General features: G+C 41.2%; 1 protein-coding gene across 5 annotated transcripts in view; it reads right to left on the reverse strand.

Annotated features, from left to right (window-relative positions):
• The window catches only part of nfic (nuclear factor I/C), a 79,563-nt gene that overhangs the window by 40,122 nt on the left and 22,829 nt on the right, over nucleotides 1-16,612 (reverse strand). For all 5 annotated transcript variants that reach the window (XM_072390229.1, XM_072390228.1, XM_072390231.1 and 2 more), the window contains exons 6-8: nucleotides 14,563-14,637; nucleotides 10,651-10,783; nucleotides 1,997-2,118 (exon numbers count right to left, since the gene is read on the reverse strand). In XM_072390229.1, the coding sequence (XP_072246330.1) occupies nucleotides 1,997-2,118; nucleotides 10,651-10,783; nucleotides 14,563-14,637 (330 nt within the window). The remainder of the gene's footprint in view (nucleotides 1-1,996; nucleotides 2,119-10,650; nucleotides 10,784-14,562; nucleotides 14,638-16,612) is intronic.

Genomic DNA, 16,612 nt, shown 5'->3' on the forward strand with positions numbered 1-16,612 from the left:
TTAAATTACTTTACGGCCCTGCCCCCCAAGTCCGGTTCCACCAGTCGCACATCATAATATGCCATTAGGCCAGGACCTGACTGTACTGACAGGCTTTGACAGAGAGCGAGAGCTAGCTCTAGCTCTAGCTCTCTCTCTCTCTCTCTCTCTCTGTATGTGAATAGAATATGAAACAGCCTTTATTTCATTAAAAACTAAATAAAAACAACAAAATAGGACCGCTATTCCTTACCAGTGCATCAAAAGACGTGCAGGCCAGGGAGACGAAACAAACAACCCCATGAATCTCTTTAAAGGGTAAGTTAGTTTTTTTTTTTTAAACCTGGACCTTATTTCTGGCAAAAAATATGTTCATCTACTCACTGATAACAGTTTTGGTGAAAGTCGGCATCCTTCGGATGCTATTTAGATCACTCCAGATCCGCGTATATCCCTATAACGGGAGTGAATGGGGCATAGATAATACAGCCTCTAAATAAGGCATTATCTGTCTTTATTTCACCAATACTTTAAGACGAATGAATGAACGAACATGCACTATTGCACTGTTAGTTAAGAGCTGTTGTTGTTATTGAGGGCTTTCTACACCCGGGTCACTTGGGATAAAGTCATCGCGTACCACAGCAGCCCAACTTATTTACTCTGTGCTCTGTTACGGTCTGCTATCTTCACACGGAGTTTGCTACTGCTAGTAACATGGTTCATGTCTGCGTATTTCAAAATTGTCCAAACAAAATGACTACTTAGACAAAGTTCAGCTTTCACAGACTTCCTTTGTGCAACCTGGATTTACTAGTTTGCAAGTTGCGCTGAAAATGGACCTGAATACTAAAGTGGGAGCATTGAAGCGTGCGGATCATCGGGTTTGCAGTGCTCACTTCGCTCCAGAAGACTTTTTTCCCCCAAGGCACAGAAAGAAGGCTTAGGTAAATAATCGTCCACTAGAACACCTCCATAGCATTGATTCGCGGATGTGCAGCGGTCTGTTGTTCTCTGGCCAGCTGTTCCTCTCTCTGCTTCTGCATCCTCCTTTCCAGGAGCTCCTCATCCGTATACTCTGGCTCAAAACGGTATGGACGTCCATCGTACTCTAAAGTCGTCCTCCACGTCATCAAAATTTGATAAATATTCCGTCATGTTGCACAAAACTAGCATATATCCTAACAATCATGCTAGGAGGGTTAGCTACGGCGAGGGAGCACGAGGAGCAGTACCGAGCAGCGTGACTCATCCACATGGAATCATTGTCCTTTGTTGCCGTCAAAGGATTGTTGTCTAGCGGTGCCTACACCACGCTTAAGACAATCCAGACTCTTTTGATGTAATTTTCGTGTCATTCCACGATGGTATCAGCTTCAAGTGATTATTGCCTAACTGAGAGGACATCAACAAAAAGGGTTACAACATGTTGTCTCTGATCTGGCCAGAGCCTATCCCAACTGCTATCAGGTGAGAGGCATGGTACAGGTTTAGTTTCGTTGATTTAGTTTATTGATCAGGGACCATGTACAGGAGCTATTATCACAGAGAAAAATATGGCACCAGATTGTAGCTCTCTTAGCTAATTTTCATCTGCAGTCCCTATCCTAGTTGCCAGTCTATCCCAGTATGACATTATTTCACATTAAAAAAAAACTTAACTTACTTTGTGATTTTGGACAATGTTAGAATTGCTGATACTCATGGAGTTCTGTGTTCATTTTCTCAATCAGCAAAAATAAAGTGGACTGAGTATTTGCTGCATTATATATAATTTTTTTAAGCTTATTTTCCAAAGAAAAGACAAACAAGAGTGGTGCAGTGTGTCATGCAAACAGATGTCAATAAAAAGTGGAGTGTTATTAAAAGAAAGGTTTGCAACCTGGATGTGTACGAAATATATTCACCTGTGAGAAAGTTATTTCATGGGGTCTAAAAGGATGTGTGCTTTCTGCAACCTTGTTGATGGAAAATTGATCTTTTTCTTGGGGGAGAGTAAGCTGGTGTATAGTATTACCTCCTTCCATGTCATCAGTCCAGTTTCTGGAGCTGCTTGCAGGAGATGAAGGTGAGTGATAATATTCTCCTCCAGGACTGTCAGCATCTTCCTCTACGGAGCCAGACTTATGACGTTTACTCCTACAGACACATATAGAAAGACTCATGGGCCATGGTTTAACAGCATACTGTATGAATCAGAAATCAGAATCAGAAATCGCTTTATTTCACCAAATGTACAATGTACACAGGAATTTGACCTGGTAACAGCCCCACAGAGTAATAAAACAACAAATTAGAAATAACAATTAAAATATGGTAAATACAATATGTACAATTTGAATGAATGGAATTTTCAGAATGAAATACAGTTAGTTGACCAGGAGTGTGTACAGGATGGCAGGAATGAATGTTATATTTAAGTGATCTTTAAGTGTCTGTGGAAGTGGCAGGGCTGGGGGGCTGAGATGTCCTTATTTAAGACGGTGGTGGTTTTTGGTTCTGATGGACCTGAACCTGCGACCTGATGGGAGGGGAGTGAACAGAGAGTGAGCTGGGTGAGATGGGTCCCCCCCACTATCCTCCTGGCCCTCTGCCGGGATCTGCCATCGTGCAGAACACACACAGGCTCCTGTTCTAGGCCCGTGAGACGGCTTGCTCTTCGCATCATGCGCTCCAGTCTGTTCTTGGTGTGGGCAGAGATGCAGGGTACCAAACAGTGATGGAGGAGGTGAGGACACTCTCAATGGTGGCACTGTGGAAGTGGGAGCGAACCTTGGGGGAGACATTCATCTTGCGGAGCAGTCTGAGGAAGGGACACCGTGTCCCTGTACGTTGTCTCATCAGTGTCCTTTATGAGGCCCAGGACCGTAGTGTCATCCGTAAACTTGACCAGCTTGATAGATGAGTGGCTGGAGAGGCAGTTATTGGTGTACAGGGAGAACAGGTAGGGGGAGAGGACACAACCTTGTGGAGGAAGGCCGACAGGTGGCTGCCAGCCCGCACTTGTTGCTTCCTGTTGGTGAGGAAGTCAGTGATCCACTCACAGATGGGGCTGGGTACATGTCGCTGTATCTGGATGGTGGTGAAGGCCGAGCTGTAGTCCACGAACAGGGCCCTGACGTAAAATCTCGGCTGATCCAGGTGCCTGAGTATGTGGTAAATGGTAAATGGACTTGTACTTGTATAGCGCTTTTCTAGTCTAGCTGACCACTCAAAGCGCTTCACTACATGCCGCATTCACCCCACTCACACACATTCATACAGCATGTCTTAAGATTCATAACTACGTGCTTTTCTAATCATTCATACCCACATTCATACCCCCAATGATACACTGGGGGGGGAACGTGGGGTTGAGTGTCTTGCGCAAGGACGCTTCGACATGTATCCTGGGGAAGCCAGAGTCCAACCACCGACCTTCCGATTGGTGGGTGACTGCTCTTCCTCCTGAGCTACAGCCGCCCTTTCCTGAGGTTGATGGTGTCATCAACAGAACGATTTGCTCTGTAGGCAAGCTGTAGCTTCAGGAGGGGGTTCATGATTGGTTTAAGGAAGGACAGGATGAGCTTCTCAAAGCTCTTCATGACCACAGATGTCAGGGCGACAGGTCTGTAGTCATTCAGGCACGTTATCCTGTCCTTCTTTGGAACTGGGAGGATGATGGATGTCTTGAGACAAGGTGGCACACGACATTCAGAGATGGACCAGTTAAAGATGTCTGAGAAGATGTCAGACAGCTGGGTGGCACAGTGTTGCTGGGGAGACGCCATCAGACCCTGGGGCTTTTCTGGGCTTCAGCCGAGTGAAGACCTTGGTAACGTCTCTCTTTGTGAAGGTAAGGGGGGAGAGGGGTGGGAAGGGGGAGATGAGGGCTGGGGTGCAGTGAGTGAGGGGGGGTGAGGAGTGGTGGGGGAGCTCACAATGCCTTTGTGAGAGGGGGGAGAGGGGGAGGGGAGTGGAGTGGAGACAATGGGGGGGCATATGGTTACTCAAACCTGGTGTAAAAGGTGTTGAGATCGTCAGCCCGTCCGGGGGAGGGGGTGATGACAAGGCTTTTTATTTTGTAGTTGGTGATGGTTCTGAGGGTACTCCACACAACTGCAGAGTCGTTGGTGCCTGAATCACGCTCAAGTCTGGCACTATAGTCCCTTTTAGCCTTTTTAATGGCCCTCTTGAGGTCCTGTCAGGCCAGCCTGAATGTGTCCATGTCACCTTCTCTGAATGCCTGCTCTTTCTGGCATTTGAGCTCTCTGAGCTGCTTGGAGAACCAGGGCTTTTGGTTGTTGTACCTTGTGATGGTTTTGGTTGGGAAGCAGACCTGCTCACAGAAGCTGATGTAGGAACATACAGTGTCAGCAAAACTGCCGTTGTCATCCTCAGGGGCCCTCAGTGACTCGCAGTCAGTAGACTACATACAGTCCTGAAGCATGTCCCTTGCCTCTGGAGTCCACCTCCTCACTGTAATCCTGGATGGTTTGGACCTTTTCAGTTGCTGTCTGTATGTGGGGACCATCTGTGTAATGCTGTGGTCGGAGTGTCCAAGGGGGGCACGGGGTATGGAGCGGTATGAAAAAACTTGCGGGCGGGTGCTTGCGGAGGGATGTAAACTCCTGTGATGATGAAGGAGGAGAACTCTCGGGGAGTAGTAAGATTTACACTCAATAAAAACTGATTCCAGGATGCCACAACAGTGTTGGTGTAATATCACTGCATCCATGCACCAGTTACTATTTAAGTAAAAACACAAATCTCCTCCCTTCGATTTCCCACTGGTCTCCGTGTCGTGGTTTGCTCTGATCAGCCGGAATCCAGGTAACTCCACAGCGGTGTCTGAAACTGCAGTCAGGTCTCACAGAAGAAGAGGGCAGAGTTCCTCTGCAAGTCTTTATTAGTCTGTAACAGAATGCTGATTTCATCCATTTTATTGCACAGAGAGCGCACGTTGGACATGCATATAGCAGGGAGTGGAGTATGATGTCCTCTTCTCCTCCACCTGTGCTGGACACCGGCCCGCGCCCCCTGTAGCGCCGGGAGGGGCGCACAACTGTCGGTCTGCATTTCAGGTTTTCTCCGGAGGGGACGCAGTCCTTTATTTTCTCCAAAGGAGTCAAAAAAGTAGGAGAAAACTCAGAAAGTATAGATTCCCTGATGGATAGGGGGGTATTCCGGTCGAAGATATGCCGCATGGTGGCTAAGATGCACTGTTTACACTAGAAAAACACAAAAAAGTCGGTAGCGCTAAAGTACTGTGGCTAACCAGACCGAGGTCAAGTGCCAGGTCAAGCACTGAAAGTAGGATTGGGAAAATATAAGTCCAAAGTTATAGTGCAAAATATCAGTACAACGAGCTAGAAATAACTGTCACTAGGAGTGACTGATATAGCAACTATCCAGTGGAAAGGAGACCAATACTGAAAGCTAAGAGACTGGCAGGAAGTTCTTACAATTTAGTCAGAGAGCAAATTAACTGAGACGCCCAACTTAATTAGAATTATTTTTTCAAAGACAAGACAAAATAATGCACTATTTCAATTCACTCAATGTTGAGTGTAAAAGACGTGTTTAATATGTAAACTGATAAGAAACAGGCGTCGGAAAGCCATTAACTGCTATGCTAACGTATGGCATGTTTCAACTGAAGTTATGCTAACGTGATGTGGCATGGGGAAAAAAAGGCAAAATGCGCCCAGTACAAAAAATTATACTGAATTCGAGATAAAGATAAGATTGAGATATTGATTTGTTATTCAGATTATTGATCATAGTAGATGAATATAACCTTAAAATGCAAAACAATGTTTCTGTGAAGAAGTTTCAGTTAACTGGATGGCGAGCCAGACTGATCCATTGAGGAAGACAGACTTCTTCCCTTCGCCTCAGTCTGTGGTGTGGTAGGACAGTACTGACACTCAAAATAACTTCTGGGCCCCAACTTAAAAAAAAGAACTGAGATTGAGCTCGAATACTGACTGAGGACACAAAAGTTTTTTTTGGGCACACTATGAATTTTCTATTGTATTTTTATTGTTGCATTTTGGTAATTGTGTTAAAGGCTAAATGCCTGTTCTGTATTGTTAAGGGTCTACAATACATAACTTAAATGTATTAGTGGCATAACTGGCCGGATTAATTGTCCTGCTCGAATGATTTCTCCTTCTACTTGTGACACTTTTTAACATCTGTTAGATGACTTCCAGGAGAAGACTTGTTTACAAAAATGATCAGCTGATTGAGCTTTCCAAATGGCAGCTAAAGCCCAGAGAAAAACACCAAATCATCAAGGAGTTGAAGAGGAAACACTGTGGATGTTGGGGAGATGTAAGACAGAAATAGATGTAAGAAGTGTAAACCATCTGTTCCCTTGATCCTGATGGGGATTGTGGGATCACCAGCAAATAGAATGAATAATATTTGTACACTTATGAGGACACAGGAGAGGTTTGGCTGTAGGAGCATATACCAGACTCAAACGCCTCTCTAACTTGCTTTCAGACAATACAGGCTGACAGAAACATCAGAGGCAAAGGTGGAGGTATTGCAGTGCTGGTTAACAAAAGATGGTGCAATCCAGGACATGTCGCTGTGAAAAAAAAGATCTGTACCCAGGACATTGAACTACTAGCTGTTGAGTTTTATTTTATCTATCAAAAGAGTTTAGAATACTAAAATACTATGATATTTTCTAGCGGTATATCTTCTATCCTGCACTGCTGCTGAAGCTGTCTGTGATGTCAGATGTGATATACGTAGACAACTTTTCAACATATTGTCAACTGCTCACCAGAGAAAATTTTACTTTTGATTTATTCTATGCAAATGCATGAGACACATACAGCTCCTCTTTCCAACCTAGGAAAATCAGACCACAATCTGGTTTTCCTCTCCTCTAATCCATTGCTCAACAGCATCTGGTCAAAAAAATGTTTGAGCAAATAGTCTCAGCAACCAGAAGATACTCTAAAGGGGTGTTTTAAGGCCACACTCTGGAATGCATTCTCTGAGCTACATGGAGATCACATCAATGTCATGACTAAGCATGTGACTACATTAACTTCTGTATGGAGAGTGTTCTTCCCATAACAGCAGTGAGGTGCGTCTTCAGTAAAAAACACTGGATCATCAGTGATGTGAAAAAGCTGCTGAAGAGGATATTCAGGGAGGGAGACCGAGTTAAAAAACTAAATGAGAGAGAGCAATGAGGTGTAGAGAGAATTACTGAAAAATAAACTCCAAATAAACAATGTGAGGGATGTATGGTCGGGGGGGAACAAGATCAAAGGCTTTAAGACTTTAGGGAGTAGTTCTCTGGGAGCAGAACAAACTCTGAAGTGGTGTGTTAAGGCCACAGAAGGGAATGTACTGTGAGCTACGTGAAAATGACACCTGTGCAATAACAGAGTGTTATAGACTACATTAGCTTCTGTGTAGACAGTATAATCCCTATCAGACAGTGAGTTGGTTCCCGAAAAGAAGAACTTGGTCACCAGTGATCTGGAAAAGCTGCTGAACAAGAAGTGAGCCTTCAGGGTGGGAGAAAGAGAGTTATTGAGGAGTGTACAGAAACATTTGAACAAGAATCCAAGAGAAAGTAAGGAGGTGTACAAATGAAAGTTAGAAAATAAACTTCAGAACAACAACATAAGGGATATGTGGTCAGGGATGATCCAGAGATCATGAGCTTCGAGGAGACCAAAAGGAACTGCCCAAGATCCAATGCATAGCATCTCCTCTGTTGGTAGTAGCAGCAGTCATTACGTGTCAGGTATATGCAGCAAAGTGCTAAATGTAACTGCTTTAATGTGCCTACCATTACTTTGTCCCAAAAATGATGGAGGGCACTGTACCTGCTGTAGTGAGCCTATGCTCATTTGTACAAAGCAGATGGCACTTTGATGTTCTTTGATATTTTCATAGCTTTTAACTTGATTCAACCAAAAACTATTATGTGAGAAGCTCCAGAAAGTACAGGTGGATGCCACTGCTGCTAGATCAATGACTATGTTTAAAAATAAACTTAAAAAAAATGCAGTTTGTGAGACTGAAGGGTTGTGTGTCTGAGAAGATGGTCGGCATGCACAGTAGCACCTCAGGGGACTGTACTCTCACTGTTTTTCTTCACTCTGTATGCCTCAGACTTCCAGTACGTCTGCAGAAATACTTAGATGACTCTGCAGTTGTTGGGTGTGTCAGTGATGGAAAAGAGGCTGAGTACATGGAACTGGTTGACCACTTTGTGATATGATGTAGAAACAAATTCTATAAGGTAAACAAAGTCAGCCTACTATCATTACACTGAACAAAAGTGCTCCTTTGAAAATAACAGACTCCTCTGCAGAGAGACTAGTGACTTTACATACAGTAATTCCTCAAAATTGTTTAACCTGCCTAACTTCATTTTTGAAAGAGCTCTTCAGTAATTTGGCAATATACTTCAGTAAAGCAGGAGTCGTCATGAAAAAAATATTTCAAACAGAGAAGGTGAAAATTGAAGCAGCAGGGGACTAATGTCCTGTTACTAATCAGGTTGAAAAAAAAGTGTCACAATTTAGGTTTGATTCATGTCTTGTCTCGTCATTTCCTGTTTTATTTTGAAATCACTAACTTCCCTCTCATTTCAGGTACCTTGCTTTTCCTCCTGTGTCAAGCGTCTGATTGTCTTCCCTGATTCCCAAAGTGTTTCCACCTGTTCCCCTTGGTTCCTCATGTGCTCAAATAGTCTGCGTTTCCCTTGTCTTGTGCCAGTATGTTGTGTTTCAATCATGAGCCTCACCCTCGTGTCTTTGTTCCTCGAATACCACAGTTCAAGAATCCTTGAGCCTGCAGTTGAGCGATTCTCCTGCAGAGCGTATCCTTTGTTGTACTTTATTCTTTAGCCATAGCTTTAGTTTGATAACGGTAAGTTTCATAGCCGGTTTCTGTTCCTCCATTTATTTGGAGTGATTTTGTGTTTTTTTTAAATTTAAAATAAAAAAAATTTATAGATAAAGGTAAATGTTAATTGTTTAAGTTTTATAGTGCCTCTGTTTTCCAAGAGAGCTTTTTTTGTTTATGTCTGTCTCAACAGGAGAGCGAGAGAGTTTATTTGTAATCTTTTATGGCTTTTCAGTTTTCCTCCTAGAGTGGAGAGTACTTTGTTTGTTAATATTCATAGCCGCACTCTCCATAGTTATTGAGGAGAGCGTGTTAGGAGTTTCACAGCCTTTTGCTTTGCTCTGTGTGGAGATCCTCAACCTGCTGTTTATAAATAAACATTCTTGGCTTTGGACTCGACCCTGCATCTGTGTCCTGTGTACTCGAGGCCTTGACAAAAAGTTAAATAGCACAACTGAGAAATTGTCAAGACTCTTTGTCACTTAATCATTTGATTTCAAAAATTCAAATATGGCTCTTGTATCTCTACTGTTGATGAAAAGTGAAGCTGCTAAAACCTTTCAACGGGGACAGAAAAACCCAACACCTTGAACCGCAAAGTGAGGGCATCGTCTGGCTCCATTACGCTGTGATGGTAATTTGCTGCCATGGTTTGGGTCTACTTGTTTCCTTAGAGAGAAGGGTGACAGCCTTGATATACTGTTTAACTTACTACGTTTTGCATAATGAATAAGTAATAACCTTTTTAAATGCAAACACATAATGAAATTAAATCCAGTTGGCTGCTCACTGCTCTTGGAAGAAATCACTGGAAGAAATTGGGACAAGACGTAGTTTCTTTTTAGTAGAGTTCAGCATTGCAGTTCAATAAGAACAGACTCCAGAGGATAAATCCTCATCATTCTCAGGTCCTACTCCTCCTTGACATTCTGGAAATGACACATCTGACACATCTAATCTACGGCCCATACAGAAAGGTGCACTATTTGAAAGTTTCTCATAATCATATTTTGCTCGTGTTGTGTAAAAATATTAACATTAAAATATTATATTAATATTAAAATATAATATTCTGGACAGACTATCACAGGACTTACTTACACAAAATAAACTACAAACGATAGTGCATTACTATTCCAACATTACAGTAATTTACAGTTCCACCTGAAAAAGTATTCACAGTATTATTTTGGAGTCTGACTAATTTAATAGTTGGAAAAATTAGGCTTTTAACAGATGCTCTGGCATTGGGTGGTCTCTAATATGCATTAATATAAAAACTTGCTGTTTTGCTTGTGGTTTACAATAGCTTCATAATGCAGTTTCTAAAGCAAAGGGATTATTGTTTTAGTACCATTCTCAGTAAAGAAGTTAAAGGGTTATGTCTGATGAGTATGGATTTCACTTAAAATTGGTACATGACTGGTGAGACACAATTCTCCCACAAGTAAATTTACACCATCCCCATCTTAAACCAAATCAGTAGTAAGGTTTTGTGGCCATAATAGCAATACAGTGCTGAAGAGGAGGGCTCAGGGCCGACCCAGGACTTGCTGGAGAGATCATATCTCACAGCCGTCTTGGGAACGCCACCTGGTCCACCTGCAAGAGCTGGAGGAAGTGAGGAGATCTGGGGATCTCTGCACCCATGACCTGGTCCTGGATAAGTGGTAGACATTTGAATGTAATAATAAATAAACTTAGTACTGGGATTAGCAAAGCAGACTGTGCGCATGTTTATGTTGCAAAGTATATGGCAGTAAATGCAGATAAATGTGTTGTGTGTGCATTGAAAATTACCCGCTGGATGATGTACTGGCCAGTGATCGTCTGAGGCTGACTGGCTGGTTGACAGATTGGTTGAGGTCATAGCCAAGGTGACCCTGGAGCTCCCCCATAGAGAAACCAGGTCCTACTCCTGTTATTACTGGAGCTACACATGGACAGCACACACTGTGTTAAAGACTTACAAACTAAAAAAACTGAATGTAGAATGATGTCACATATTACCAACCAGACGTTCTGAGAAGAAGTGACTTTTTTCCTAATTTCCTACAACCAACTCAAACTTGAACTATATTTGTACAGTTCAACACCTGTAAGGGAAGTTGGGATTGTCAAAATAGTAAACTAGCAAAGACAAAATGTATGTAAAGTAGCAAAGACAAAATCTAATAAATTAGATCACATTCAGATGTAGTGATGGATAACTATTCAACACAGACATATACATTGAAACACTCCCCTTGGAACTAGAATAGTTTGTAATTAATTGAAAATGAATCAAACATTTGAAAAATAAATATTCTACCAGGTTTCCAGTGTGTAGTTTTTGTTAAAATGAGGTAAAGCCCTGAATGACTTGTTAGTGTATTTTACCCTAAACCAAGTAGCTAATCTGGATGGCAGTACCTTGGCCTTCGGTACTACTGCAAGGATATGTCCATCAACTCAAAAAAGAAAAAGAAAAAAGATCGGGAAGAAATTATCTTGTAAATCAACCCACAGTCCAACAAGGTTCAAGCAAAGTCATTGTGATCAGAGATGGTCATTAACAGTGGATGTTGCACATCATCTCTCAGACACTTGTACCTTATGTCATGCCCCCTATTGTCATTAGGATTTGCACTTAAAAACCTCCAATTGTTCAGTAAGAGTTGGCTAAAACAAACATTTCAGGTTCCAAACAAATATGGTTCAACAGGTTTAGGTTTGGGTTCCAAGGCATACATCTTCAGGGGTCCAAAAGTCTGGAGTTAAACCTCAAGAGTCCTGAACATTTTTATGATCTAAATGCTTAGACCAGGGCTAGTGCAGAACTCTGCAATTCAGACAACTATAGCCTGCGGTGTGCTGTAAAACACAGTCACAGACCAAAATGACAACACTTACTGCTATCAATAAATGGCAAATGAACTGAACCTGTAGGTCTAGCTGACCACTCATTTTTACACTACCAGCCACAGTCATATATATATATACACCGCGTCTACATCTGTAAAGTGTTATGGGCTTTTTCTCTACTGCACACATTTACATGGAGCTTACGTGGGGTGCAGTGTCTTTGGGAAAGCCAGGAATCGAACCATCAACCGTCTGACTGGCAGGCAAGTGCTCTTGCTACTGAGCTTTAGTGGCTGATTTTTATGATTCTTTTTTTAAATTTGGGCTTTTGCACCGGCAGATTCATATGGTACAATAAAAATCTGATTTATCAAAATACCCTTTCATTTAATAAAATATAACAATAACAATTCTGTAAAGAGTAATTTATGTTTTGGTGTAGCATATGTTGACAGTTTACCTGCAGGCTGTGCAGAGTTGCACTGTAACTGGCCTTACTGACAAAAACAATATTAGTTTTGTTAAAGTGAATTTAGCATGTTGTGGCAGCCCCACTTACACTGATTGTGTTTTAAGAGCATTGACTTATATTTTTGCCTATCGATAGGTTAGTCCACCAGAGCCTGAGTGCTGGTCCCTTTGGCGTGAGCACTTTGGCCCAGAGCATCCAGGCTATAAAAGATCCAGCCCTCAGAAAGCTCTCTTTGTCATCCTCACCCTGCCATTGATCATGTATCCACACTTACACTACTGACCTGCTGATCCTCTCATGCATAGATTCTAAAATACATAGCTTCTACTTTCATAGAAATAAAATGATCATGCTGGCATTTTGTGTGTCCTTTCCCGCTCGTCATGGCCTACTAAAATGTGTCGTGACAATGTTCACAGAAGAGAGATGAACAAGTACAACAGAACTTTGATAATAAACGTATAGACTGACAACAGAAGTTAAATGCAATCAGGAGTGTGTCCTCCCAGAAAGCATGCATGTATGATACGAATGCATCGATGATGCCTGTTAATGTACTTAATCAACTATTAAAGTTAATGTTAATTGAATAAGCAGTAGACAATGGATGGACAAATTAAAAAACTTAAACTTGAAATTCAAACTAATTAATACCCATAGCTATGATTATGGAGGGCACTGAAATCAGTGCTTAAAAAGTATAATACCTGCTGATAAATAAAATGTTTCTCCACTACTACTATTCTTCATATCAGTATTACCATAGAATCATTTATCAAATTGTCCTAAACATATCATCATGTATATTTTAACACATCAATTTAAATAATCACGACAATCACTTCCTTTTGTAGCTGAACAGATTGACTAGCTGTTGACTTATATCTAAAAAATATATGAAATATTTATAATTTATCAAATATTCATCTTTATTTCCTGTTGCTTGATTTTAGCATTTTTTCATCAAAACATCCATATGCAGAACAAACTTCATAAGTTACTGGGTCATATCTGAAACCCCAAGCAAGATGGCAGCAGCTGAGACTCATCTCACAAGACTGAAAGTAAAGAGACCGACCTGTGCTCCCTGAGCCCTCACCTCCTGAGCAGCACCACTCTCACTCAAGGTCACTTGATGCCATCTTGTGGCCACAAATGCACTTTGGTATTGTTGGCTTTAAAGCAGCTATGTTGCAGTGCAGCAGGAAATTCAAGTGCAGACATTCACTATGATCACAGCTGAGTCTATTTCTCATATGTATCCATCCATCCATCCACTCATACATATAATCTATGGAAAAGGATCCAACATGGAGTGATGACCGTATAAACCATGGACTCAAACCTGTACACATGCTGGATCTAAACAGGTAGTTCAGTTGTGTTTCTACTGAGCAAAGCAGATGCCCCTTCTGATTGTCCAGCAGTCTTTGACATTGAATTTTTTTAATTCTTTCATAATCTTTATGGTGATGCAGAATTCATAGTTGTTACGACCAGTGGTCTGCTGTTTTAGTTTTTTTTGTTTCAGCAGCTGTGTGGTCACCCTTCTGGTTCATTCCTTATTCATGGGAGGCTGTGCCGTTGCCTGTTCGGGATTGGTCCAGTCCCCTCCAGCCCCTTTACAGATGCACCAATCCTGGAGCCAGCCAAGATTATTTAAATCCAATTGTTCCTGGTGTTCAGGGGGCAGCTGAAAAGACTCTGTGGTGGTAGCAGCTGGCCCCCGGTGCTCTGCTCATGTACGATATTTGTTGGTAGGTACTTGAAGATATTGCACGTGTCTTACTTGTTAAGTGAGAACACTTTGTGTGAATTGTTTAGTTTTCTTTTGTTAGATCCCTCTTAATTTTGGTTATTAAGTCTGGGTACTTTAGGAGTTGGTTTGTTCTGTTTAATTTTGTCCATTAAATCCTGTTTACTTTTCTGAATCGTTTTTTTTTATGTTACCTCCCCTTTTCCCCTAGAGAGCTGGGGGTGTAACAATAGTTTAATCGATGACTAAATCATTTTTTTTTTCAAGGCAGTGAAACTCAAAAGCAAAAAGAACACCAGATCCTACATGTCAGGTTTTAAAAAGACAGATTCCACCTGTCACTATGAAAGGAAGTCGTCCTCAAACACTATATTTCATGGATGCAGCTTTTGGACAAAATCATGATCATGATCACCCATTTTCCTAAATCTTGAACCAGAGATTCCCAACATTTTTGGAAGGTGCCTGAAATGCAAGAATAAGTCAAAGTAAATGGAACTGTGACTGAATTCTCTCTATCCCACCTTTTGTGATTTGGGTTTCTAAATAAACTAATTAAATGAAAAATGTGTTTCGACTTAGAATACATTGTGGTAGTACAGCTAGTTAAAGACTAAACTTAATGGTAAAATGGACTTACTTCTTGAAACCTGGACCAGTTCAGCAACACTGAAAACTCCTGATGTCACAAAACTCTCCTGGAACTCTGGACCATCTGCAGAAACATAACAGCTGTAATACAATAACACTGATACAAAAGCACACCAACTTATTTCCTGTAAACATGGGGAAAATATGGTCCCCATTGCTTTTTTTGTGATTTCTGAGGTTCAAAACTTGGTTTTATAGTTAGGATTAGAATTGATTAGGTTTAGGGCAAGCGAATGGGCGAGGTCTTTAGCTCAAGTGGTTAAGGTCAGGATATGGGGGCTAAGAAATGCACTGTATTCATGGAGAGTCCCCACAGGGATACAAATACAAACTTGTGTGTGTGTTTTGTGAGGGAGAAACCAGAGAGCCTGTTTCATAGTCATCATAAAAACATAAGTGGGGGCAATTAATCCTCTACTGGTCTTCATCTACCTGAGTCCATTCAGTTAACAGCTTATTGTTCTCTCACTCCCTTCAGGTCCTTTGAAATATGGTTATTTTCTTAACAGAAACAAACCAACATGCCAGTCCTGAATAATTGATGAGGATAAGATGTGGAAATAGCAGCAGAAGTTTGCTCTTTCTGACTGAAAAGTGTTACAAAGAAAGAAATGCTGTGTATTTCAGGTACCGCTCTCACTGTTGGGAGGACTAGTTTCCTGACTCAACCTCAAAATTTAAACACTAAACAGCCATGAAGCGCCCAACAGCACACCAAATAAACTCTGCAAAAACAAACATTTCAGCAACCAATGTTTCTGAAAGTAGTACTGATGTGTTAACGAAATAGCGTCTGCCAACATGCAGCTCAAACCAATATTCATTCCATCTCAACATCATTACTAACACAGTGGCTTACAAAATTAGTGTTCATCTTTATCTGTAATTCAAATAGTCCAAAATGGTGAGGTGGACTGAAAGAAAAAACATATGTTAAACTGATTCTAAAAAGTGAATGAGTAAAAAGTGGTGCATGCATACGCATTTACCCCATTTTTTATGATGCCTGACCTGGTGCTACAATTTACCTTCAGAAGACACATCATTAGTTGTTCCCTGATCGACATGATCTCAATATATAAAAGCCACTTCTGAAAGACTCCTAACTAAATGTTAAGTAAAGTATGTCCAATGCTTTATTATCTCCTTTTGCATAGGAAACAACAGACCATCCTTTGTGAGAGAGAGGAGATAATTCTGTCCCACAATTTATTTTCATTCATTCACACTAACTGTGATTTATGTTGATAAATATGAGGACAGGAGGATAAGTAAAAGTATTTAATGGCAACACTATATATCACGGGTCCTTTTTCAATTATGAACTTACTACTAAAATAATATTCTATATAATCTCTAATATGATATATATGACAACATTTCACGTGACAATTTGATAAGACTGCAATAGACAAAGTATCAGAAGCACTTTTTTTTAGAATATATTGAACCTGTGTAGTTTCAGTGATACAGAACCACATCACAGCTTTGTGTCAGTGTGGTTGAATTCTCATTACAGCACGATCGCTTTTCCTAAGTTTTTCCTTCACCCCATGACGTTTTCCAAGAGGTCAAGGAAATGAGCTTAAGAAAAGATGATAGGAGGTCATTATTTTTTACTATTCAGCATCATGTATCAGTATCAGCACCATGCTGTGGGGATGTTTTTCATCTACAGGGACTGGGAAACTGGTCAGAACCAAGGGAAACCGCATGCCCAAGTTTTCGTTTTCTTTGTATTATTTCTTGTTTGCTTTGCATTACAAATATTTAGTGGTGCCACCTGAGGATTTCCTTGTCCTTCTGTGGGACCTCAATGCCCATGTTGGCAATGGTGGAGTGACCTGGAGAGGCGTGATTCGAAGGAACGGTCTCCCTTATCTAAATCCGAGTGGTGTTTTGTTTTTGGACTTCTGTGCTACTCATGGATTGTTCATTATAAACACCATATTCGAGCATTAGGTGGTTCATAAGTGTACCTGGTACCAGGTCTTTAACTCGCACCTCTAGGAGAATTTTTCTCACATACTGGGGGGGTT

Source organism: Leuresthes tenuis, unplaced genomic scaffold (assembly GCF_036924035.1).
Source record: "Leuresthes tenuis unplaced genomic scaffold, fLeuTen1.0.hap1 SCAF_7, whole genome shotgun sequence".
Taxonomy (NCBI): Eukaryota; Metazoa; Chordata; class Actinopteri; order Atheriniformes; family Atherinopsidae; genus Leuresthes; species Leuresthes tenuis.